The sequence below is a fragment of the Oratosquilla oratoria genome, chromosome 12 (genome assembly GCF_046742065.1).
Source record: "Oratosquilla oratoria isolate Oo_2021 chromosome 12, ASM4674206v1, whole genome shotgun sequence".
Lineage (NCBI taxonomy): Eukaryota > Metazoa > Arthropoda > Malacostraca > Stomatopoda > Squillidae > Oratosquilla > Oratosquilla oratoria.
In genome coordinates, this window is record NC_134788.1 from 18115118 (window position 1) to 18140117 (window position 25000).

The 25000-nt window shown below is 39.8% G+C and overlaps 2 protein-coding genes across 8 annotated transcripts in view; one reads left to right on the forward strand and one right to left on the reverse strand.

The window, feature by feature from the left end:
- LOC143031024 (uncharacterized) overlaps positions 1–25000 on the reverse strand; it is a 31989-nt gene that overhangs the window by 5836 nt on the left and 1153 nt on the right. Inside the window, exons 2-3 of one of the 2 annotated variants that reach the window (XM_076194374.1) lie at positions 20485–21129; positions 17214–19982 (exon numbers count right to left, since the gene is read on the reverse strand). In XM_076194374.1, coding sequence (XP_076050489.1) covers positions 19651–19982; positions 20485–21129 — 977 coding nt within the window. In that variant the 3' untranslated portion in view covers positions 17214–19650. Of the gene's footprint in view, positions 1–17213; positions 19983–20484; positions 21130–25000 lie in introns of those variants that run through there. The other variant, XM_076194375.1, reaches the window with a different exon arrangement.
- On the forward strand, positions 301–17198 carry LOC143031026 (sodium/potassium-transporting ATPase subunit alpha-like). Of its 6 annotated transcripts, XM_076194382.1 has the most exons (6): positions 303–619; positions 2895–5060; positions 5287–5410; positions 6241–6384; positions 6873–7077; positions 15213–17197. In XM_076194382.1, the coding sequence occupies exons 3-5, from the start codon at positions 5408–5410 to the stop codon at positions 6951–6953; spliced, it is 228 nt and encodes a 75-aa protein (XP_076050497.1). In that variant the 5' UTR covers positions 303–619; positions 2895–5060; positions 5287–5407; the 3' UTR covers positions 6954–7077; positions 15213–17197. The 6 variants fall into 6 exon arrangements, with proteins under 6 accessions (XP_076050492.1, XP_076050497.1, XP_076050493.1 ...); XM_076194378.1 differs by lacking the exon at positions 5287–5410 and having other exon boundaries at positions 306–619; positions 4701–5060; positions 15213–17196; XM_076194380.1 differs by lacking the exon at positions 5287–5410 and having other exon boundaries at positions 306–619; positions 4796–5060; positions 15213–17196.

Sequence of the window (25000 nt, forward strand, 5' to 3'; positions counted from 1 at the left end):
ATATCTACTTCATTTCTAGTAGAGCTAATAATGATTATTATTATTATTATTATTTTGTTATTCTTCAAAAGGTGACAAAAATACCGTGGGCATATTTCACAGAGTTATAAAAAATATGCGATGACGTTACAGAATATTGCGTCACGTTCGGGTCGGCTACTTTCATGATGTGTCGGAGAGCGTCTGAGCGATGTATTACGTTCAGTCTCAATGTATCGTTCATCACGGATTTCGACTTGCATGACTCCGCCCACTTTATACGTCAGCCAATCAGCGTCTATGGGGACTAAACGAGTTTGTCTCAGTTTTGTTGTAACTGGCGTGCGTGTAAGACCGTCGCGCGTTATTTATTTATTTATTTATTTATTTTTTTCCTGTTTTGAGTCATGTTGAATTCGTCTTTATGAAACAACTTTGTCACGCCGGGTACAGAAGACATTGATACAGAAATATTAGAATGTGAACCTATGTATAGCCACAGTAGAGGCTGGTTGGTTGGGGCCTCATGGCCGCCGACCCTTTCGATGAATATGATGATAATATCATATTGTCCGGTTTTGTTTACGGATGAATGCTTTTTGTGGAGACTGGGAAGAGTAAAGTCAAAGACGTCTACTTGGTGAGTACCCATATTTGATTATTTTCTGTCATTATTATTGTTATTATAAAGAAATAACCCAATAAAAAGTGATCATATAGGCAGCGATGCAATATAATGATAGCTAGCTAGCGTGCAGTCAGTCGCGTGTTCCGGGAGATGGGCAGGCGGGCAGGTGGCCAGTATTAATCAGTTAATATTTCTCGGAGGACAGTTTGGGCGGGAAATGTAGAGTTTGCAGGTCTGAAGTTCCAGCGTTACCCTCATGCCCTAAAATATTCAGTAAAATATAAAAACTCTTTTTGATATTATTATTATGGGAAAAAGAAAGCTGAAACTTTAGCGTATGATTTTTTTTTCCTACACCGTAAAATCGTCTCTTTTGGGGGTACAATATTTTATAAGGAACATAATTACCAATAAAAGTCATATATTTTCATGTACCATTTATTATTTGATAACTAGTTATTTGATTTTTCAACAACAGCTTGAGTTTTCAAATGTTTAGAACATCGTCCCGTTAATATGCAGAAAAATGATTCTGGCGCAGTTGCCACATGCCACCATTTCTGTACGTTTTGGTACAAAATTGTACGAAACGGCAGCAGCAGCCCTGGGCTGAACCAAAAATCTCCGTGCTTTCAAGATATTCATATTCGATATTCATGTTTTTGTACATTTTGTGTCAAGTGATTTTAATTAACAGGGGAAAAAAATAAAATGTATAATTCCTTTGGCTGTAATTGAGAAGTCATGTCGTTATAATAAGGGAATTTTCCGTCCGCTGGAGGGGATTATTATGATGAAATTTTCAGTGCAATTCAAAACTGCGTGCGCGCGCGCGCACACACACACACACACACACACACACACACACACACACACACATGACTCGGTGGCGCAGTTGGTAGAGTCCCAAACTGTCACTACGGCGGTCCGGGTTCGAATCCTGCCCAGGGCTGAAAATAATTTCAGTATCGCTGCGCTTCGAGTCGTTACTCCAATTCGTGGGCGGGGAGTTTGGTGTGTGTGTGTGCGTGTAAGGTCAAATCATTACCCATAGATCGGTCATACGAGCTCTGAGCTCTCTTCCGGGAGGAAAATAGCTGTCGATCACAAGTCCAACACGTGATCGAAAAACCAAAGTGAAACACACACACACACACACACACATATATATTATATACATATATATTATATATATTATATATATATATATATATATATATATATATGTATGTATGTATATATTCATCTTAACGACATTAACTTTTTCCATTTTAATTCCCTGCAAATACGATCGAGACTAAGAAGGAGCTCCATGAAAGCATATTCGGAGACAAATGTACAGTGACTTAACCCACTGCGCTATCAAGAGGGAAACAAATTGAGAACAATTTCTTATATTTATACTCGACTCACCCCCGCCACGATAGCGCATTCGGTACTATGTACACAAGTGGGATAGTTATATAAGTATAATATGTATATATATATATATATATATATATATATATATATATATATATATATATATATATATATATATATATATATATATATATGTATATATATGTATATAGCTACTGTATATATAAGAAAGGTTTAAGTAGGCGACTGAATAGGTCTCCCATAGATATATATGTTGAGGCATTAATCTACGCGTTCCTTTGGCCGTTGCATGACTTTATCTCGCAAATAGATAGTGGAGTTGATTCCCCGTAGAGTTTGACGACAAACCATGTCCGTGGGAGGCGAAACTGCAGCAACGTCACGTGCGTACAATTTGAAAAATAGCGTAGGTTTGAATACATTTCTAGTCTTTTACGGCGCGCAAAATCGAAAACGTGTAACACGCATATCTAGACGAATATTTACTCGTAATCCAAAAGGATCACGTGTTGGACTCGTGATTGACAACTGTTGCCCTCTCGGAAGAGAGCTCAAAACTCGTATATGGACCGATCTATGGGTAAGGCTGTGAACATAAACGCACACATATATCTCTTTGCTCATGAGAGTTTGAATACCGGCTCGCAGTACAGCTATGCTGAAATGATTTCAGCCCTGGGCGAGAATCGAACTGGGATCGCTGAATTAGCGGTTACGAACGGTACCATTGCGCCATCAAGCCGTGTGAGTTTACCTAATTGTAGTGTACAACGGGAGAGGAGCAACGCTCGCGGGTTCCCGTCCGTCTGCTACTCACCCCTTTATTCTATCTCGCCTCGAATTTGTATGATTCAAATAGTCTATATCCTTGATTTCCAATTATCCTATTTAGATTTTTTTTTAGGAAGCCCAAAAACAAAGGCATAAAATCCACTCCCACCCATTCCATCCCTAACATACTCCACTCCCCTCCACCTTATCTCTGCGGACCCAGAACACTGCATTGTTCTTGGACTTTGCTTGCGGAGGAATATTCAAGCGATGCCCTACATTGGCATCATGGCGTCGCGTCGTTTTGCAGTCGACTCGTTGTTGCCACTGCCCTGTCGTTTGATTGTTTTTTTTCTTATTCTATTGTATTGTTATTATGAAGCTATTTACTTTATTCTTAATTATTTATATATCTAATGTGTTTAATTTTTCACGTAGAGGATTTCTGTATGTATGTAACAACGTTATCCTCTCTAGGAAATTATTTTCTTACAAAAAAAAAATGCCGACACTATGAAGACAATAATTTTAAGGGTTATTCGATTTTTAGAATAATAAAAGTGAAAGGTACGTATTACCAACCCATCACTAAAAGAGTTATTTCATTAGTATATCAGGTCTTGGATCACGTGCTGGACTCGTGATCGGCAGTTGTAACCTTTTGTCTGATCTGTGATGTCAGACTTGTTGCAGTCGACCAACATTTAAGTTTGCCCGATTTATTATTTCTTTATCGGCTGTGTAACTTTTTAGTTGCCCGATGTTATTTAATTATCTATTTATGCATTTATTTATCGGTTGTCATTTAAGTTGTCATGTAGTGATGGATGATATGTGTGTGACGTCACTGTTCTCAGTTCAAATGTACATTTCGAAAGATCGAAGCAGTTGTTTAACCACTGAAGAGCCAACGGTCGCGGGAGGGAGGGAGCGGTAGGGAGGATGGGGAGGGGGACTTTGCCACAAGTATTGGTGTCTACGATGTGACCTCTATGTTATTTATTTGTTGACGTATTTATTTATGCTTTTCATTTATTTATTTTATTTATTTGTTTATTGGTGCATATTTCTTTTGCGGATTCACCGACAAGCGACGCCGATTGGCGCATTTGATCTAATCTGATGACTGATAGATTGCTTTCGATTTTCTGTGAAATTTTTGTCAGGTACTTGACTAAACCATTCCTCAGTCACCTAGATTCTTACATATAATTTGTAGGATATCCATTTATGTACTCGTTCAGGAAGAGCTAAAACGACGTCGATACAACACACACACACACACAAAGAGAAGACTCGTGGTTCAGTGGTAGAGTTACCGGTTGCCACTACGTCTGTCCGGGTTCGAATTCTGCCCAGGGCTGAAACCATTACAGTATCGCTGCGCTGCGGGGAGTTACTCAAACTCTCGTGGTGGGGAGTTGGTACGTGTGTATTCGTGTAAGGTCACAGCATTACCCATAGATTGGTCATATATGAGCTCTGAGGTCACTTTCGAGAAGGAAATGGCTGTCGATCACTAGTCGAACACGTGATCAAATCCATGGTCAATCTCTTACAGATTATTTTCTAACAATAATTTTTGTGACATTACTACGGTGCACAATAAAGCAGTCATTCATCTTGATATTAATGGAACAAACATTTTTGAAGATTTCAAAGTTGCCGGTGTTTTCGAGTGCGTTTCGTCCGATAGCACAAGCCCAAAGGTGATGCATCAAGAGCTTCCATTGGCTGATCATTCCCGCCCGCCGCCCTCGTGAAACAATAACCAATCAGTGGCTGTTTTACAGTGGTTGTTTGGAGATCTCAGTAGTTTAGTGTGCTATCTCGTAGTGGGAGCGTGACTTTACCATATTTTCAGTGTTTATAAGTAGAAATACGATAAAATATGTGTTTCTATTGATAAATAAATGTTTCATGCCTTATAATATTGCAGAAAGAACTAGTGACGGTACTTGTTGTGCCTAAAAGTAGAGCGAAAAATGATAGGAGGCAGGCTCAGAGATAGTTATATCGATGTTTCTTCTTCAGCTATGATAATTATATATAATATTGAGGTACGAGTGAAGACCATGAGATTAACCGTGACCATGAAGAAGTGAGTGATGGTGAAGATGAAAGGATTCTGCTGCTGCTCTGAATCATCATGCTTTCCAAGTTACCCTCCCTCCCTCCAACCATCCATCCATCCATCCATGATGGTCTCTCCATGATGATCCTAAGAAGCTGGCTGCCGTATATCATCATGTATAGCTTCCAGAAGATCTCCACATAATCAATTCTTCATATGGTAACTGTAAGTGTAATGGTCACTCTGATTCACTAGAATTTCCTTTTTTTTCAGGATTCGAACTCGTTTTTTTTTTATACTTTTGATGTGCTTACCCGTGTTGATTATGATAAATACTATAGTAGTTTATATGTGAAGTACATTTTTAAGCTTTAAAAGGATATATAATTCTTTATGGTTTGTTTCAAAAGTATGCAAGTTAATGATATGTTCATTAAACAACGGCGCTAAGCTAAGTTAGTAGATCGCTCAGCAGCAGCAGCAGCAGACACAGTAGCAGCAGCAGACACAGCAACAGCAGACACAGCAGCAGCAGCAGCAGCAGACACAGCATCATCATCATCATCATCAGAATGGTGAATGTGTTAGAACAGACTTGTTTAATATATTTTATATTGACTACTGTCGAAACTTTTATGTTGAAATGATAAAAGATGCAGTTATTGTGAGTTCATGCCCCCCGCCTTCACACTAATCAAGGGATTTCAAATAACAGCCATTAATGAATATGTAAACTTCCAACCAATATTTATCAATGCTTATATATATAAGATGATGAGCTTGTATAATATTATTGGCTTGAATATTACTTATAGTAATATAATAAAGAATGTATGATATGAATATTTATTCTAAAACTCTTATGTTTATGTATAAAGTGCTTGTTAGCAAAGATACATTACTCTATGAATGACAAAATATCTTGACTTGAAATCTGTAAGTAGACGAAAAGCTCGGGTCAGCACAGCAGGCAAAACTAGCAGGCTGTCGTCTGCCGAACGTTCGAAAGGGCTATCTCTGACGCATGTTCCACGACTATTTCTTTTTGTTCATGACTGCATGGAAATTGGGCTACGGGTCTTGTCTTATCAATTGCCAAGTATTCTACTGTTGCCTTTTAATTGAATTTATAACCTTTCTCGAATTCTATCATAACGAAGACGTGGACACTCGTTCTTTATAGTGTTGTTTGTAATGATATACATTGGAGTAGCCTTGTAGCAAAGTTGTCATTTTTATGGCTGGATAGGAAATAAAAGTAATCCAATATCATAGAATGAATTAGAAATATCCAGAACCTGATACAGTAGATAATTTTGTTGTATTTTTTTTTTTTTTTTTTACATGAGTTAATGTTTTGTGTAGACTTGAATTCGGTTCTAATTCTTTTCTGCCTCGTTTCCAGTCAAAGAAGAAGGTATCTAAGAAGAAGAAGAACAAGGGAGGAGAGCATGATTTAGACGATCTCAAACAAGAATTGGAACTTGATGAGCACAAAGTTCCATTTGAGGAACTCTACCAAGAGCGTCTTCAAGCCAACCCAGATACGGTAAGAAAATATTCTTAACGTAAATAGCAAATGCTCAGGAGTTTGTTTGAAATTAAACAAAATTTACCAATTAATGCTGAACGGAAGAATATGATTTTTTGTTTTTCAAATAATTTCAAGAGTTCAGAATTATTTCTGTTCATATCTAAATATATCTAAAGAATATTTTAGTAGTGCATGTTGAAATATGCTTTTGATGGAGAAACCTTTTTTTTTCCCTCGGGGAAAAATAGATGAAATATATAGATACAATAAGTAAAACTAAACCTAATCCCTATAAATTTTTAATGGACCGTAATTATGGTATGAAATGTACATTGTGTGTGGGGTGCATACGATCTGCTTCCCACGCTCCACCCCCCCCCACCCCCCGACCTTAATCCTTTACTTATCCCTACCCACTCACACTGTAAACTTCATCCACTCACGCTCCACAAAAATCCTACTCTTGGTGCATCCACCCAAGTAACCCAGATTGTCCCTCACAGGGTTTGACCGCTGCAGAAGCTCAACGCCGTATAGAGCGGGATGGACCTAATGCTTTTGACCCCGCCAAAGAAAACACCTGAATGGGTGAAGTTTGCAAAGAACTTGTTCGGAGGCTTTGCTCTCCTCCTCTGGATTGGTGCCATCCTCTGCTTCGTGGCTTACTCCATCGAGTCTACATCCGAGGAAGAACCTTCAAATGACAATGTAGGTCTTCACAGCAGAAGCCATTTCTGTTTGTCTTGATGAATATTTTGAATGAAATTCCTGAGATTCTTCTGAATACCATTTTTTTTTAATCTTTAAATATTAGCTTAAATTTTTCTTACCTCTTGAAATTGGGTTGATAGATATAAATAATAAAAAATGATCACTGTCCAAATATGAACAAAATATCGATAGTTTAAAGTTTCCACCCGCAGATAAAAAAAAAAAAAAAAAAAAATCCCAATGTTAATATTAACGTCTTTGACGTTTGAATTGATGTTAATCAAATTCGAATTTTCAACTTGACGACTTAAATCTTTCAGGATTGGATGACGTGCAGAGAAAGCAGATAATGTGCATTTCCTCCTCCCTAACTTGTTCTCCATTCTTTCTTAACTAACTTCACAACTTCTTGGCTAACAATTGATTTAACTGCCCATGTTGCTTGATTCTCAATTCCTGCCCCCTTCGTGAAATAAAAGCTTGTTCAATACGAGTAGTTTGTTTATAAATTGGGTGTTTGTGTGGTTCAGTGGTATTTAAGGATTATGCGTATTAGTTGCATACACTTGTAATATTGGTTGTAATTTTGTGTATGTGAACAAGGTGGAGCAAATGTCAATTAATTGCGCGTACATACACAAACACGCACGCACACACATACACACACACACGCACACACATCTCGTAGCGCAGTGGTTAGAGTTCCCGGCTGCCACTACGGAGGTCCGGATTCGAATCCCGCCCAGGGCCAAAAATTATTTCAGTATCGCTGCGCTGTGAGTTGTTACTCAAACTACGTGGGCAGGGAGTTGGGTGTGTGTGTGCGCGTGTAAGGTCACAGCATTACCCATAGATCAGTCATGAGCTCAGACCTCTCTTCCAAGAGGGAAATAGCTGTCGATCACGAGTCCAACACGTGATCCAAAGACCAGGGTGAATCACACACACACAGCATGTGTACACGGGAAAACCTTGGGAATATCAATGTCTTCCAGTGATAAATCAAATCCCTTTTTTATGTTGAAATGCTTAACCTCATCAATAGGAGTCAAATATTCGCGTGGAGCATCGGATACCTAATATACTATGCATCACACCACTTGTGTTATAAGATATAAAGTCCCTGTTGTATTACTAGTTCTTTCACTCTTGAGTAACAATAAACGCAAAACGTGATCAAGCCAGTTCATAGAATTCAGGTGTCACTCGGCTATAACTTTAAAGTAACTATAATCAAAACGCCCATGCCGGTGTATACCCACGCAGGCCTCATGATGTCTAAATGGACATTATCGTATCAGAGGTTAAACGTTTCAAAAACGACGTGGTAGCCCCAGCCAGTACATTTTGCAGTTAACCAAACACGTGCGGATAGATGTGTGAATGTACGTATGTGTGCGTGTTGTACATAAGATAATTTGGCTCGACATCGCTAACTTCCTGAGGGAGTAGGCATCGCTTGCTTCTGTACGGGGCATTTTTGTAAGTGGGGGAAGTAGATTGTAGTCTGCCGTAACGAAGATCTCGTCAAGCAGCCTTTGCTCCTGATCTCGTGGCTGTATACACTTTAGATCGCTCTGTGAACATAGATATGTATATTTATAGAATATATATACATGTACTGTATATAAGTAGATATATAGATGTAGATAGATATGTAGTCATATATGGACGTATAAAGTACAGATAAATATGTACATAATATATGCGTACATGTTTTTGTCTAGACATTTATTTTTATTTGTTTTTTTTTCTATATATCTCGTTGCGGGAAATGTTCCCATGACATCCTTTGTGCTCAGTATTTGTAGACTAGAAGGACTAGAATTGTTAGAAATTTAATTTTCGTTTATTTGTTTCTTCCTGTGTGGGTGGTCATGTACGTCAACCTGGCATGTTTTTCAGCTGTACCTAGGAATTGTGTTGACGTCTGTGGTGATTATTACCGGCGTCTTCTCATACTATCAGGAGGCAAAGTCCTCGGCTATCATGGAATCGTTTAAGAACATGGTGCCACAGGTAACCGTAATGGGCTAGAAGGCAGAACTGTAGTGAAAGTTAGAGGAATGTGTTAGATCCTGTCATGGTAAGACGCTGGAGTAAAGAGGCTTCTTAGTACGTACATGTTAGACCAAGGGATAGGAAGTTGTTAGTAAGTACGACCAAAGTTGAGGTAAGGACACATCTGAACACGGGACCAGACAGACCAGGTGTTGGACGAGAACATTTGTAAGAATTTGTGCTAGTCTTCTTTTTATTTCACAGCAACACAATTAGGTCAAGAATTAGATTTACAAATGCTTCTCATGATCTGGTCTCCAAAACACCGTGGTTATTCGAACACGTAAAAAACCCCACTTGCACCAGGTAGTGTTTGTCTGTTTTCGTATTTTAGTAGTCTGTACATAATACACACCTAACATGCCTTGCTCTAATGTTAAGATATACCCTGCGCTTGATCCCACCCCCTCTCTTGTTTCTTTTATTTATTTTTTTTACTTTTTCCGTGCTCTCTACCCTCAAAGCATTTCTGACAGATGCGGATGATGCCTGCTGCAATAATCCAAGATGCCTAGATGATATGCAACCTCTTTAGTGGTCTGGAGCAAGCAACCCTCCCTTTGGCCACACTCTTCCTTGTGCCTCCTTTCTTTGCTGTGGTGCTATCTGTAAGACTTAGCTTCCCCAGCTTGGCAATGGGTAGCAAAGACCACAGGAGGACTTGCACCATAGCAGTAGAGTCGCCGCCTGCCGGAGATCAGTATTATTGCTAAGATTGCCCTTGGGTAGCGGAGGAGTATGGCTCCCTTTCTCCCTCAGCCACTGACGGAACAAGTTTGCTTTCAGTTGTACGTACCTTGGTGTTGTGTTCACGGCTGTTGTAATTATCACTGGGGTCTTCTCGTATTATCAAGAGGCCAAGAGCTTGAGAATCATGGAATCGTTCAAGAACATGGTCCCCCAGGTATTATCAAGACCTGTTTTTTATTGCTAGTGTTAAACTCTTTCCGCCTCTTGGGTCCGTGTGGGTTTGTAGAGGCAAACTTGGCTCGAGGTTTTGGTTTAAAACTCGAGCTTCTCTTAACATTGCATTGCTGGTCTTGGATTAAGAAATGGCACATAGGTGACTTAAGTCTGAAGTATTCTTAAAAGTTGTGGTGTATACATCGGTCCTATTGGACTCAAATAACCTATAGTCAATGCATTATAGTGCATTGGTGAAAGGCAACATGGTAGACCTGAAAAGTTCCGAGTCTTGGAAAATGCTTATCCCTGCTGCTTACATTCAAGTGCTTTCATCACACTTGATTCCCAATGGGTATGGCTCGTATCTCCCACCACATTAGTACGCAAACAAAGGAAACCAAGGCTTAGTGGCGGCGCCAGAGGGGGGGGGGGCAAAAAAGTGGCCAGCCCCACCAACTGAAATGAGCAAATTGAAAATTTAAAACACTCATTGAAATAATTTTATCAAGTGGAAAATTTTTAATTGCCAGGGCTAAAGATTTGTCAGCCATCAGTGCTAGCCCAACCATTAACCCCCTCCCCTTCTGAAATGAGGATGATATATGTGTATTATCATATTACTATTAGCCTCCCAAAAAATTTGCTCAGCCCCCCCTTAGCCTCCCCAACTAAAAATTCCTGGCGCCACCGCTGCCAAGGCTGTACAATATTTTTTTCTGAAAGGTTTGAAATGTACTTGTTGGGATTATTTTAAAAGTGAAAGGATTTTGCTCACAAAGAGACTGGATTTTTGAGCAGTGAATAGTTTTAATAGTAGCCTGATTTGAGTCCAACAGTCCTACTCCGACTTATAGATAGAAAGTGGAGAGGACTGTTTGTCAGCTTTACTCCCTTGTTAGTGACTGTCATGTTCTTTTGAAGATAAACGAACCCAAGTTGCAACACGATCTTAAAAGGAAATTAATTTGAGATGCGTAGTTCACTTCAGAGCTTCTTTTGGGAGATTATCCATTGCCATAGCTTTAATGTCGTTGCTTTTATGAACAGTCAAAATGAAACTAAATGTTACGTTAATGAACGCTATTGTCATCGTAAATTCAAAGCCATGGCTGTTTAAGATGTGTGTACCACTACCCAAATGGTGTTTGAGCCTATTGTTCATGTTTGATATATGGTGTGTGTAAGGTATCATGTGTTAGAAGATTCCTGAAAACGTGTGCATGGCTTTGAAATGTAATGCTTATGCACGAAGCGGTGTGCAACTTGCCTCGATTAAATGTGAAATACTTAAGGAACTGTAGCCAAAGCAACATAAGGATAATTTCAGACTGAACATAAACATCAGACTGGTATCTTTGCCTTTGGCTCGATAAGATGGTTCTCCAGGAACCGTAGAATCTGAGGCCACCATTTTGAATGGAAAAGGAAGTCGTTCAGGCTCTGATATGTTTAAGGACAGCAGCTATTTCTATTGTGTAGTCCCAGTCTCCGTTTACGTAGAATAGTTTTGTCTAGGAATTGAAAGTCCAGGCTTTTCCCGTACGGATGCCAAATGATGAATTGAATCATTGGCATGGACCCTTTCGCTGCTTGGGTTTTCCCTCGGTTGAATAAAATTGCTTTGTGGCAGCCAGAAAAAGCGTACCAGTTGTTAGTAGTAGTAAAAAGGTTGAGAGACTATTTAACCCTTATGTTTCTTGAGGGTGACTGTTGGCTAAATAGCACCAACCAGAACAAACGTATAAACGGCACCTTCAGCAGAAGAGTTAGTCGTGCAGATGCCAGTGCCATACAAACAATTATGATGTAAGTAGTGTTGAACTAGAGACAATAAATTATAGATGTACAGGCATTTACATGTAATCAATTTCTATGATCAGCACCTTGGTTAGTGGATAAAAAGTGGAAAGGCCACGGTGGGTAGATTAAATATACATGTGTGTGTGTGTAGCTTAGCCTTAGTGATCCACTGCAGGGGTAGCCTATCCCCTGAGGGACGATATGGCCTCTGCACCTCACCACGGTGAACTAACTAATCCTGCTGGGTAAGGGTGTGTGTGTGCTTGGTGAGGATTGCATGCATGCATGCAAAGTTTTGATTGTATGTTGGAATAAAGGCTGTGGTTGTGAATGAAGTCTGAAATCAGTGCAATCAACTCGATCATACTGATTAGGTGCTATCTAGCACATACATGCGACACTGACCTACCACACGCCTAAAGTCCGCCATTGTTTGATGGGGCTGGAAAGCCATGAACATTTACATATTCCGATTGCAATGAAGTTTGATCCAAATGTATTAGACACCAATCAAGCAAGATTCCAAAAACTTCAACTTTTTTGAAGGATTTTAAGAACCTCTAATGGGGGACTTGGCCCCAAATACATTTTTTTTTTCAAGAGCCAAAACCATTCGATGGATTTTCATCAAAACTGGTATAAGGATTCTGGGCATAAGGATAAGGAGCATGAGGTATATATATCTTGACCTCCATTTTCGTAAGGGGCAGTAAAAGGGGGTGCAGCCCCCGTGAAAATTGATATATTCCCAAAATTTCAGCTTCCATGCATGATTCTATGACTCCTTGATAGGGGGCTTAAGCCAATAACTCTAGACATTTTCCAGGAGCCAAAACAGTTATATGGATGCTCATGAATAGTATGGTTTGACATTATTTAGAAGCCAAAGCAATTCTATGACATCTCATGAAAACTGGAATTTAGTTTCGTAAAGGGGTGGAGAGAACCCTATGAAAATTCATACAACCTATATATATATTTTTTTTTTCATAAAAATTTGAACATAAGAAAGAACATAAGAAATAAAGGAGACTGCAAAAGACCATAAGGCCTACACTAGGCAGCTCCGTATCCATTAGCACCTGTCATCCCCATCCATAAAGTTGTCTAATCGTTTCTTAAAACAATTGGTGGTTTCAGCGCTTACTGCATGGTTACTAAGGAGGCTTTTGAATCTCTGCTATTGTTGCAGACCGAGAGAAGTAAGTGCCTGCCGGTTACGCACATGAGCGCCCGTCCATTGGCGGTAATTGTCCTTCCGAGTACCTTGCCCTAGTCAGAACAGCCGTGAGCAGTCAAAGATAATGACGAAGGGAGAGGAGGGTGGTGAGTGAGGTGTGTCTGCTTGTGTTTCTTCTTACAATGTCTTTAAAGACTTGGTCGAAATCACGATTTTCCTTAGAGGATATGTTCAGAGTTATCATCTAATGTTGACATAGGACCGTTTCCTTTTCTGCGTCGTCGTCGTCGTGTTTTGTGCCATTTGAATTTGTGATAATTATACGGGGTGGGTCTTGTTTTCCTGCCTCCCTCCCTCCCTCCCTCCCGGTCACCATAAGACCACTGGGTCGGCGCCGCGCCTCGGCGGGGGGAAGGTTCATGCGGGGCCAACTCGTTTTTGCCAAATCAGGGTTCCTTATGTGGTGTAGTATTTGAGTACAATATGTCTCATTTGGCTGAATCATCTCATGTGGTGGGTCCCACATTCGTTTTGTGCATTGTGCTCGTGTATATGTCTGACTTGTATCCCAGAGCGGTGTATTCTGTTCTAATTCTTGTTGTCTGGTGGGGTGGAAGCGTAGAATGTGTCTGACTTGTTTGATTTGTCCCGTGTGGTGGAGGCTACATTCGTGTTGCGCTATGTCCTCATATATATATATATGTATATATATATATATATATGTGTGTTGGTACATTGCGACAAGTTGATGAAGGTGGAAAAAGAAGTCACGGGTCTAGTTCCGAGTTCTTGAGTTTATTCCTGACCGGTTTCACTCTATGCTTCTTCAGAGGAACTAGACCCGTGACTTCATTTTCCACCTTCATCATATATATATATATATATATATGTATATATATTATATATATGGGTTGTATCTGAGGATGGTGTATTCTGTTCTGATCCTAGTTGACTGGTAAGGTGGAAGAGGTCGGGGGTACGGGAAAGGGAGGAGTTTGAAGTGGTGGTGGTGGTGGTGGAGGAGGTGGAGAAATGGATGTTGAGAATGGCAGAAGAATCTGGATTTTCATCTAGATTTACATCTGGGAGGTTGTTGAGTTTAGATGTTTTCATTTTTTGGGGTGAAAGAACCCGGGTATTGGATGTTGTTTAGATTGAACATCTACAGTTGCGCTTAGGTGAGTTGCCATTGAGTGTGAGTTGGTGAACTGTTTCTAGGTTCAGAGTTGTGCCACGTAACCGAGGCGAAAAAAAGGGGCGTTCTGCGAGGCAGGCAACCATCAGCTGGGACTACTGTCTTGCTGCTGCCGCATTAAAGGGTTATCACATTGGGCTGTTTTTCCTCCAGCCCCTGAATAATTGGCGGTGCCATCCATCTTGGAAAAAAAAAAAAAAAAAACGCCGTAAAAGCACTATGGCAAACTATTTTTGTTTCCTCAACAAAAATACATATAAGGTCATTTGATATTGTGCTGGAGAAAAATGACTTACCTCCAATATATCAGACTCCTTTCCGAATGCTGCTGCGGGCGACAAATTTGCTGCAACAGTCGGAGGAAAAATATCCCTTTGTGTGATGATAGCAACACCTTTATGACATGCATGCAGTGTTGGAATGCGAGGCATCCACGTGGGGCTCTTGGCAGGCCGTGTGATCGTGGCTTGCTTCGGCGCATTCAGAGCAGTTGGTCGTTATCGTCTTGCACTTGTTTTTTTGTGGGTCGAAGGATTAGCAACGGCAGTATTAATGCACTACCACGTATTCCTCTCAATTCTGGTTTGCAGCTGCCTCCTCGATTGAGCCGAACATGATCTTAAATATCTCGGTGTGGGCCTTGATTTTGGTTATTTGAGCCCTCTTTATAACGTCTTGCTTAAAACTCACTCTCACATGCACAGACACGTACACGATAACTTTCTCTTGCCAAAATTGACTTGACCTTCATACTACATCTCATTTCGCTTTACTTACTAATATTTTTCGCGTTTCTGCCTTTCTCTATAACTATGTCTCCGACCTTTTCCCTGTTTTGGATTGGTTAATATAGATGCAAGTCCGCGTATGCCTGCTGAGCCACAAGGCAAGCCCTGATAAACATCCCTCAAAAGTGCTCGGTGGCAATAGCCCCCTTTCATACGTGACTGTCATTTCGTTTACCTACAGATTTCTCCTTTTCTTCCACAGAAACCGATCCCGTGCAAGCGGGTGATGGTCTGTCCTAGGTCCATATGGTCCAGCCGTGAGTTCCTTGTCTATCTCCTCTGCCGAACGCTTCCCAATCCAAGGATAGATACCTCAGCGGAAATTTGATATTTGGGAATCAGAAAAGGAAGAATTCAGGTTTCATTAAAAGTTGTGGTTTTGGTTGGGTGAGAAATTTCCTACATATACTTTTCCTACAGGCTTTGGGCTGCACATCCTTTAGTCGTACCGTATAGTCGAGAAACAGATATTTCTAGCTTATAGTCATTGCTTCCTCGAACGAGGGCCTTTTCTTTCTTACCACCCGGAGTAGACTTTGGCACTCAGTGTTCTCGTGTCGATTATTTGCTTGTGATTATTTTTATGAATGATGAAGAAACAGGAACATAGGACATGGTAGGAGGTGAAGGGGTTGCGATGCTTAAGATATTTACCTCCGTGTATGGCTTGACGTCTTATTTGGTCCTGTTAAAAACATGAGAACATAAGAATGGAGGAGACTGCAAGAGACCATAAGGCCTACATTAGGCAGTACCATGTCCATTACCACCTTTCATCCCTATCCATCAAATTATCTAATCTTCTTTTAAAACAACCAATTGCACTTGTCAACAGAAATATTTTTATCCCAAAAACTAAAATAGGTGAATTTAATTGTGTTTATTATGTGAAATTCAAATACGTCTTCAGAATTTGTCTATCGCATGTGCTTTTTTTGTGATATTATAGTTTAATGTTGTAACAAATGTATGTCTTTAATTAATATATCAGGGTAATGTTACTAATGTATTGATCTTTTGAATGTAGCGATATTAGCCTTCCGGCTATATTTGGCTTCTGGAACGTCTTTTCTAAATGTTCAACAGTAATCAGCTAGCAAAGAAGGACTCCACTTTCCTTAGTAGCGAGTTTCCAAATGTCCTAATTGATTGACTGATTGCACCAAGTGAGAGTCCGAGAAGTGGGTTTATAGCCTCATCATCTTGTATCCCAGGTTTTTGTGTGTGAGGTCTAGTATGCAAACTTTCGTAAATGATAACTATGTAGCTTTTCATTATCGGCAAGCACTTCATCGAACTTTTGATCTTACAACAGTTCCCTAGTCTGTAGTCCTATAAAAGTAACTTTTTTTTTTTTTTGGCGTCACTTACTGTAGGAAATATATTTCTCAAGTATTTGAACCCTTCGTCAGATTTATCCATACTTTTGACAAACTTCTTCATCAACGTTAGCTTGATATACAAAGGCAGATAATTTTTCTCGGGATTAACAATTGGAGTACCAATGCCATTCTTCTCTCATGAAACCAATTATCACTTTGGCCACACTTTCTTTAGATAGTGATTTTTTTCCCTGGGTGTCTCACTTACAAAGAAAGCAACAAAACTTACTATGACCATCTGCACTCACTCCAAGTAAAAGTGCCACAGATATTCCATTTGAATTCCTCATACTTTATTTTTGTTTTGTTTTTTGCAATCAAATCTTCATATTCTTGTATGCTTGCTTCATATTAGCTGCATGAGACAGAGGAATAGAGGGAAATAATATTCATTGGTAGGACTGCCATCAAATATACTTTGAAAGTCAATAAACAAGTGCCACTCAATTCTGTTATACTCACAATCAAGGTCTTGCAAGAATCTAAAACTATCCACTTCCTCCAGTCTCTCTTCCTTGATACACACTTCCACTCTGCTGCCACTTTGCACATCTCATCACCTTACGTTTACTCAAATTTATCATCAACTTCCTTATTTCGCACACTCTCAAACTCTGTCACAAACTTTCTCAATCACTCCTCTGATCCTGCTACAAGCGCATTGTCGTCAACAGGCAACAACTGGCTTATCTCACACTTTTATTATTATTATTTTTATTATTATTATTATTTTTATTATTATTATTATTATTATTATTATTATTATTATTATAATTACTATTATTATTATTATCATTATCATTATTATTATTATCATTATTATTATTATTATTATTATTGTTATTATTATTATTATTACTATTATTATTATTGTCACTACTACTATTATTATTGTTATTATTATTATTACTATTATTACTATTATTATCATTATTATCATTATTATTATTATTATTATTATTATTATTATTATTATTATCATTACCGATCAGATTCTCGCATTTTAAAACTGATTGGACGATAGTTATATAAGGATATAGTGTAATGGAATGATACCATGATCTAGGAACAGAAGTGAATTGAAGGATATTATTTTCTTTTGAAATTTGTCTGAAGTAAATACCGACCTGACGTAATGAAGAACGGACATGCTATCTCATGATAATTATTATAATGTTTAAGACTACTATGTTGTACAATGAGACTGTCAAATATAGTTTATTATCAGGTAAGTAAATAGGAACATCAATTTTGGTTGTCCATTTGAATAGCAGAAAATTCCAAGAAATGGGAAATGTTATATACCCATTTTTTTACTTTTCTTTTGACAATCATTATACTTTTCTTATTGATAATATATTTCTTGTTAGATGTATCTTGCTATCAATTTCCCTTTACCTCGCCCTCCTATGATTGGCGTTAAAGTCCAAATCTCTGTCCCATACACTATCGAGGGTACTACACTTACACGTATGTACATGATGAGTAAGAACTCGCTCGCTGTACTGGTTCCACTGCTACCCAATGGTTAGTAAAAACTCGTTTTTCATTCATTTTAATGCTGTACTTTATTTCAGATAATTATACATTACTAGATATGTTTTTATAATATCATATATGAGTGAAAGCAGATGTTTCCTTTGAGGGCGTGTGTGTGTGTATGTGTGTGTGTTTTGTTACGGACGGGCTGGTTATGTGAAGAGACGTTACTTGTAACGGATAGGTGCTTAAGAACCAGCTCACTTCTAGAAGTCACTGTAGGACTGAATTATCTGGTCAGGGCCTAGATAATTCGTAAGACTAGAAGTAAAAGTAACAAAGAAGATTCCAGGAAAGGAATATTAAACTAGCGGTAACACTAGTAAACGAAATTATGAATAACATGAAAGCATATCTAGAGGCAATAATAAACACAAAAGAGAATGGGCAGTCGGGTCAATGGGACCGTTACATGAATACAAGAATATGGAAAGTATCGTTCAAATACGAAGCACAAGACACGTATACAATAGGGTGCTAAGTACAAAGAGGTCAGGAACATATGTATCAAAAGAAGTACTAAGCACAAATACAAGTATAATACAATGCAAATGTATATAAGACAAGTAATAGAGGCAAAAGAGGGTAAAAAGGGGATCACTTCACACGAATCGTCTCCTGAGTCCAACCTGCGAGAGGTGTTATCAACAGAGCAATTGCGAGAAATGACAATGTGGAAGTGATTTTCACAGCTTATATGACATTGGACCGGAAGTGGGATACTTCCGGTGAAGGGTGCGGGCGAGCGCAGGGGAGGGGGAAAGCAATTTGTCACACATCAACTTGGATAGTTTTAAGACTCGGCTCGCTTGAACAATCTACTTATTGAGTAAGTGTCAAATATGTGCGCTCTGAACTACCTACTTAGGATTACTTCGCTTGACAGTTTGTTCAACTTACATCAAGATTGCGCACATGATTTTCGCACGTAGGTAAGATTACATACATTGGACGTGCATTACTACTTACATTGTAACAACACATACATAGACAAGAAGTATGAACATATTTATACATAATACAAAGAACACACAATTCTATGAAATAATAATTACATATATGACGCAATATCTAATATTACGTTACAGTGTGTGTGTGGTGTGTGTGTGTGTGTCTGTGTGTGTGCGCGCGCGTGTGTGTGTGGCCAGTCGCGTGCACCAAGTTCACATTTTCAGACGATTCGGATATTCGGATCACTCGGCAGGGATTGACCCCACCCCACCGACAATTTATTCGATTTAGAGATGGTTTATTGTACACATGCGAGAGTACATACATCCACATGCTGTTTCTTACTAAAAATAACTGATCCTACCAGAATAAATCTGCCTTCACTGAAGTGGTTAACAAACGGGAGAGACTTGGCAACCATCTAGTAGTTAGTGAGCGCTGGAGCTATTGGTTGTTTTAAGAGAAGGTTACACAACTTTGTCAACGGCGATGAGAGATGATAATGGACAAAGAACTGCGTAGTGTCGGCCTTATGGCCTCTTGCATTCTCCCTCATTTTTATGTTCTTATATAACAATGACACAACCGCAAACACTTGATATAATCCAGGGAACTACTAAAAGCAACACAACAGAATGGAGAAATGGGTTGGGGCTTTGACTAGCTGATCTTTGGGAAAAAAAAAAATGGAAAGGGATTGGCCAAGGTTTGGGAGGTCTTTTCCTTCTTTTTTCCCCTTTCTTCATTTTTTTTCTCTTCATTTTCTCTTTACTTATTGGGACTGTAATTGTAGATTGAGTTGATACTATCTCTGCTCTCTGAGTTCTCTTCCCCAGGGACACCCCTCTGCCTTTGATGCAGAGGTGGGGCAACATGTATTTGAGTCAAGTCCAGTTCTTCATAGTAATCTTGATTCTCATTGTTCTGAACCTCGTTGCTCTCATCCCTCGCCTTTTGGGATCCGATGTTTCTCCTTAGTTGTATGTACATTAACACCAGCGGAATCAGAAATATAACAACGAGACCAGCGACCACAAGGTAAAAATAGGGACTGCTCGTGCATGCTCCGAAGGTTGGCGAGGGGTCAGCGTCTTGAGGTTCTGAAAAGAAAAGTAATATTAGCTGGCAAAGAGGAAGGCGTGTGTATTGATATGTGCTTGATATTATGTTCATTCTTTTTACCTAAATGTACCATACAGGATAAGAGCTGTGCTCTTGAAATACCCTTTTTAATTCCATTAGACAAACGTGTGGATTTACCTAATTACATTTAGCTATTTTTCGTATACAAGGAACTCTCCCAAGTTATGACACCTAGCTTTGAATTCATGTATGTTACAATGATAATAATCATAATTACTATCATCATCATTATCACTGTCATCATTATTATCATAATCATATATCACTATTATTACTATCATTATTGTTGTCATTAGTATTGCCGTTGTCATTGTCGTTATTATTGTTATCGTTAACTTCTCTCGGGATAGTGGGGTGGGTCGTGAGTCCCCTCAACCGCCTCCGATTCCATCTACCCTCCTCCCCCACCCCCACCCCAACAGTGGAAAAAAGACCATGGTAATGGGACTCGTTACTTACCAGTTGATGTAGAAGGACAAGTATGAGGTGTAGAAGGAGTAGGAGGAGTAGAGGGAGTAGGAGGAGTAGAAGGAGTAGAGGGAGTAGGAGGAGTAGAGGGAGTAGAAGGAGTAGGAGGAGTAGAAGGTGGACGAGTGTAAGGAGAAGAAGGAGGCTGATAAGTATGAGGTGGAGGGCAGGACAGCCAGTGGAACAAACAGGGGCCACTACGACTTGGGACACTGGCTTCGATGGTGAGGTCCCTCTGCATTTTGACGGGCGGGTTTGAGTGGCTCCAAGTCTTGTGCGAACCATCATCGCTTGCATTCCAGAGAGTGACGTTGAAGACGTCCTCGGACAGGTGGAAGAGGGCTCTCTTGATCGTCCCAAACTTGAGGGTCTTTTTCTCTTCCGTTTCGTTTGCGGATTTCCATTTAATCTTGGGAAACCACATTTTCACTTCCTCCAGGATGTTAGCCTTTTCCTTCACTCTGACCTTGATACGTTTGTTCTCATCGTCTTTAATGTAGAAAAAGATGGTATGTTTCACTCCGGATAGACCCAAGAGCATAAATTCGAGTTCCAAACAACCGGAGTCGAAAGGTACGCTGCTGGACGACCGGCCGTTTCGTACGTACTCCATCCTGCTACCTGGTGGACACGAGACTGAAAGTGAGAGAAGGAAAGAGAATCATTCGAATTGCTCTCCTTCATACATGGATTCTGACGATGATGATGATGATGTCACAGAAAAAAGTGACAGGAAAAAAATCAGGTAAAATGTCATGTAAAAGTTACAGGAAAATACTCACAGAGAATTCACAAAAATAATAGAAAGTTGCTAAAACACACACACACACACACACACACACACACACACACACTCGTGGGCGGGGAGTTGGGAGTATGTGTGCGTGTAAAGTCAAAGCATTACCCAGAGATCGGTCATACGAGCTCTGAGCTCTCTTCCGGGGGAGAAATAGCTGTCGATCACGAGTCCAACACGTCATCCAAAGACCAAGGTGAATCACACACACACACACGTACACACACTCTCTCTCGTGGGCGAGGAGTTGGGTGTGTGTGTGCGTGTAAGGTCAAAGCATTACCCATACGAGCTCTGAGCTCTGAGCTCTCTTTCGGGAAGGAAATAGATGTCGATCACGAGTCCAACACGTCATCAAAGACCAAGGTAAATCACACACACACACACACACACGGAAAAAGTAATAGAAAAATCACAAGAAAAAACTAATAATAAAAAGATTCACAAGAAAAAAAGAATGAAAAATCACATATAAAAAGGAAAGATTTTGGTCATTCATTTTGTGTTTTTCTTTAATTAAGATATTGACAGGTGATGCAAAGTAAGGAGACTCGGCATTTTCACCATGTATGAATGGGTATTTCAGACTTGGTCACACATTCACGACTCTAGTCAAATGTTGTAATTTTCAAAAGCTGCAGGGCGACTTCACTAAGTCTACAATCGCAACAATGCATCTAATATTCGCATTCTAGGTTGAACTTTTCTTAGTTTGCCCTTCAGCTCAGCTTCTCAATATAATATGACGCAAAGATGATTTGACATTTGGAGATTCGAAAAACAAAAGACTGTAAACGAAGTCGTCTCTAATCAAACGAACTCACTCGAGTGTGGTCGGGACAAGTGTGATATCTAGTATGAATTAATTTGACTGCGGTTTTTTGTACATGGAATAATAGCTAGAAATACTTATAAATACGTAGTATGTAATTCATTTTTTCATTTGTTGTGTATGCATACTTTATTTGCACTATTTGGGATTCAGCAATTCACTCGCGGATATTAATGTAGATATTTCAAGGAGCCCCGTCGTCATGACCCCAAGGAGAAAATAGTAATACTTAAAAATTAATCTAATTCTAATATAAGGATAACCAACAGAGAGAATATAATTTGGGTCGACAAAGCACATATTGTTTGTCGGTTCAAATCCAGGGTGAACGGCGTAAGGTGAGGCATATTGAGCAATCCATACCAGGATGATAACGGTTATGAAAAATGACTGTAATCAACCGTCAGAGTTCGCGTTCGAATTTAAAATTAGTAATCAAATTATTAATCTGAATGGTCAAATTATATCTAAAAAGACTATTGAAAGCCTGACGAAGTTATTCTGCCCCACTATATATACATTTGATCATCTGAATAAGAAGTGTATGTTTTGGACTGATTATGGAAATAATCTAAAGTTAAAAACCAAAACAGGTAATAAAATACATACATGTATCAAATAATTTAGGTGACTTTTTTTCTATGGGCCCTTTCACACTAGGCAACTAGTGGCGGTCACTGGTTGGCTACCATTATTTTAAGTTGAGCCTTTCACACTACGTCACTGCGGTTACCCGATTGCGCAACAGGTTATGGCTGTTACCCGCTCCAGTAACAAGTGACCGTCACTGGCAGTTGCCGTCACCGACCGCCTCTTTTTCTTGACCAGCAAAGCCAACAGAAGAAGCGCCTCCTCCATTGATGCCTTGATTCTTTCGACTAATGAGATGATGAGAAAGGATTCCACAACTCGGTGACAGTCACTGGTTGCTTGCAGTTGCCCGAGCCTTTCACACTAGGCAACTAGTGACGGTCACTAGTTGCCTAGTGTAAAAGGGACCTATGAGTCTTTTTCCCTAACCAAAATTATGACTTTATATCTGACTTTTTATCGGCCACGCAGTATACATCCCTCATCGTATCCAGGAACAAGGCCCTGTTCACACTAGCAGTTGGAATCGTTGCGGATCAATTACAATGTAAATCGGTGGAGGCGTTCACACACAACTGCGCATTTCCCCCCTGAGTATGCGGTATCGCTGCGGTTTCCGCTTGATTCAGACCATTATATTCAACTTTTCCTGACCCCTGCGTAGAGCCGGTGGCCAGGGCTGGTGAACAGCTGTCCAGGATGTAACACTTCACCCCATACCATACGACACATAATGGAAGACTGCATTATACACAATCATTATGCACGCAAACAACACAACATACATTCTATAAAGGATTTGTGGGAAAACCCAGTTTCGGCTGTGGCATTCCTTGGGGAGACGGGACTGCTCGGACAGACAGCCTAGGGAACGACAACAACAACAAACAACTTTTCCTGCCCCGAACCGACTCGACACTGGGTAGTGGTGGGGTGATTTCAGCCGCCGCCGCTGGGACGACATCTGAGAAGACTCCTGACCGGAAATTGCCTGACATCAGAACTCAACTGATATGGTTTCCCTCAACGACATAGGGGTCTTGGCGTGGTAAGATACAGCAAGTCGGCCATTGAGTTAGCCTTTGTGTCCCCTATCCTGGTCACCTGACTCCGTTGCAAGAACACCTCAACCTAGCAAAGAGGTGGACTGGGCTGCACACCAGGCCTATTTGATCAGCGCAAAATATCATTCGGACTTGACCAGTTCAGTGGAAATCTTAAATGCAAAAATCACCGTCATTCCCTTTGTCAGTACGGGGCAGGAAAAGCGTGGGGCCGTCTTTAGCGGACGGAGGACTGTCAGCTTGCCGTCCGCAACATAAGGTTGATCAACGAACGGTGCATGAGGAAAAGATCAGATACCTTCAAGACGAAATAGATCACATCACTACACTTACGATAGTTTGCTTCCCGACTGGTATCATCGCCCGAGCTCTACATAAAGTAAAATGAATCAAAGAAGCAATCCAGAACCCCAGGTCAAGAAGGAAAATCTCCTCATGATAGCCGCCACCATCACCATCGGGGACCTAATCAAGAAATTCAAGTCCATGGTCATCACAATAGTACCCAACAGTATTCTGTACAAAATCTTCCACTCAAAATGCACCCTTGTTCACTATGGCGAACCTTACAGAGGACTAGACAAATGTTTAATTGAATATAAAGCTGATGTCCGCCACCATCGCAGAACGAATGCCTGGGTGAACCATATACTCGAGAAACGACATATACCTTACGCAAGGTTTACACGCTACGATAAATTGTAGCGATTTATTGTAATGAAAAGGTTGTTGTTACAATTTGTCATTACGACGTGTAATTAACAGGAGATCGTAGCGATTTTAAATCGCTACGATCTCCTGTTAACCCATTCAACTCCGATGACAAGATGTCTTGTCATTTGGTCAAATAAAACAAAAAATCATAATAAAACAACAAAATGTTTGATGATCAAACAGCACCAGAAAAATATGACGTCATATTTTTCTGGTGCTGTTTGATCATCAAACATTTTGTTGTTTTATTATGATTTTTTGTTTTATTTGACCAAATGACAAGACATCTTGTCATCGGAGTTGAATGGTTTTACACGTCGTAATGACAAATTGTAACAACAACCTTTTCATTACAATAAATCGCTACAATTTATCGTAGCGTGTAAACCTTGCTTAAGCAAACATTCTAAATGAGAACCTAAGCAGAACACAAAGAAAAACACTAGAAGCAATATACCGCCAAATACGCCTGGGGGACAGTTGATCACACGAACATAGCGACACCACCGT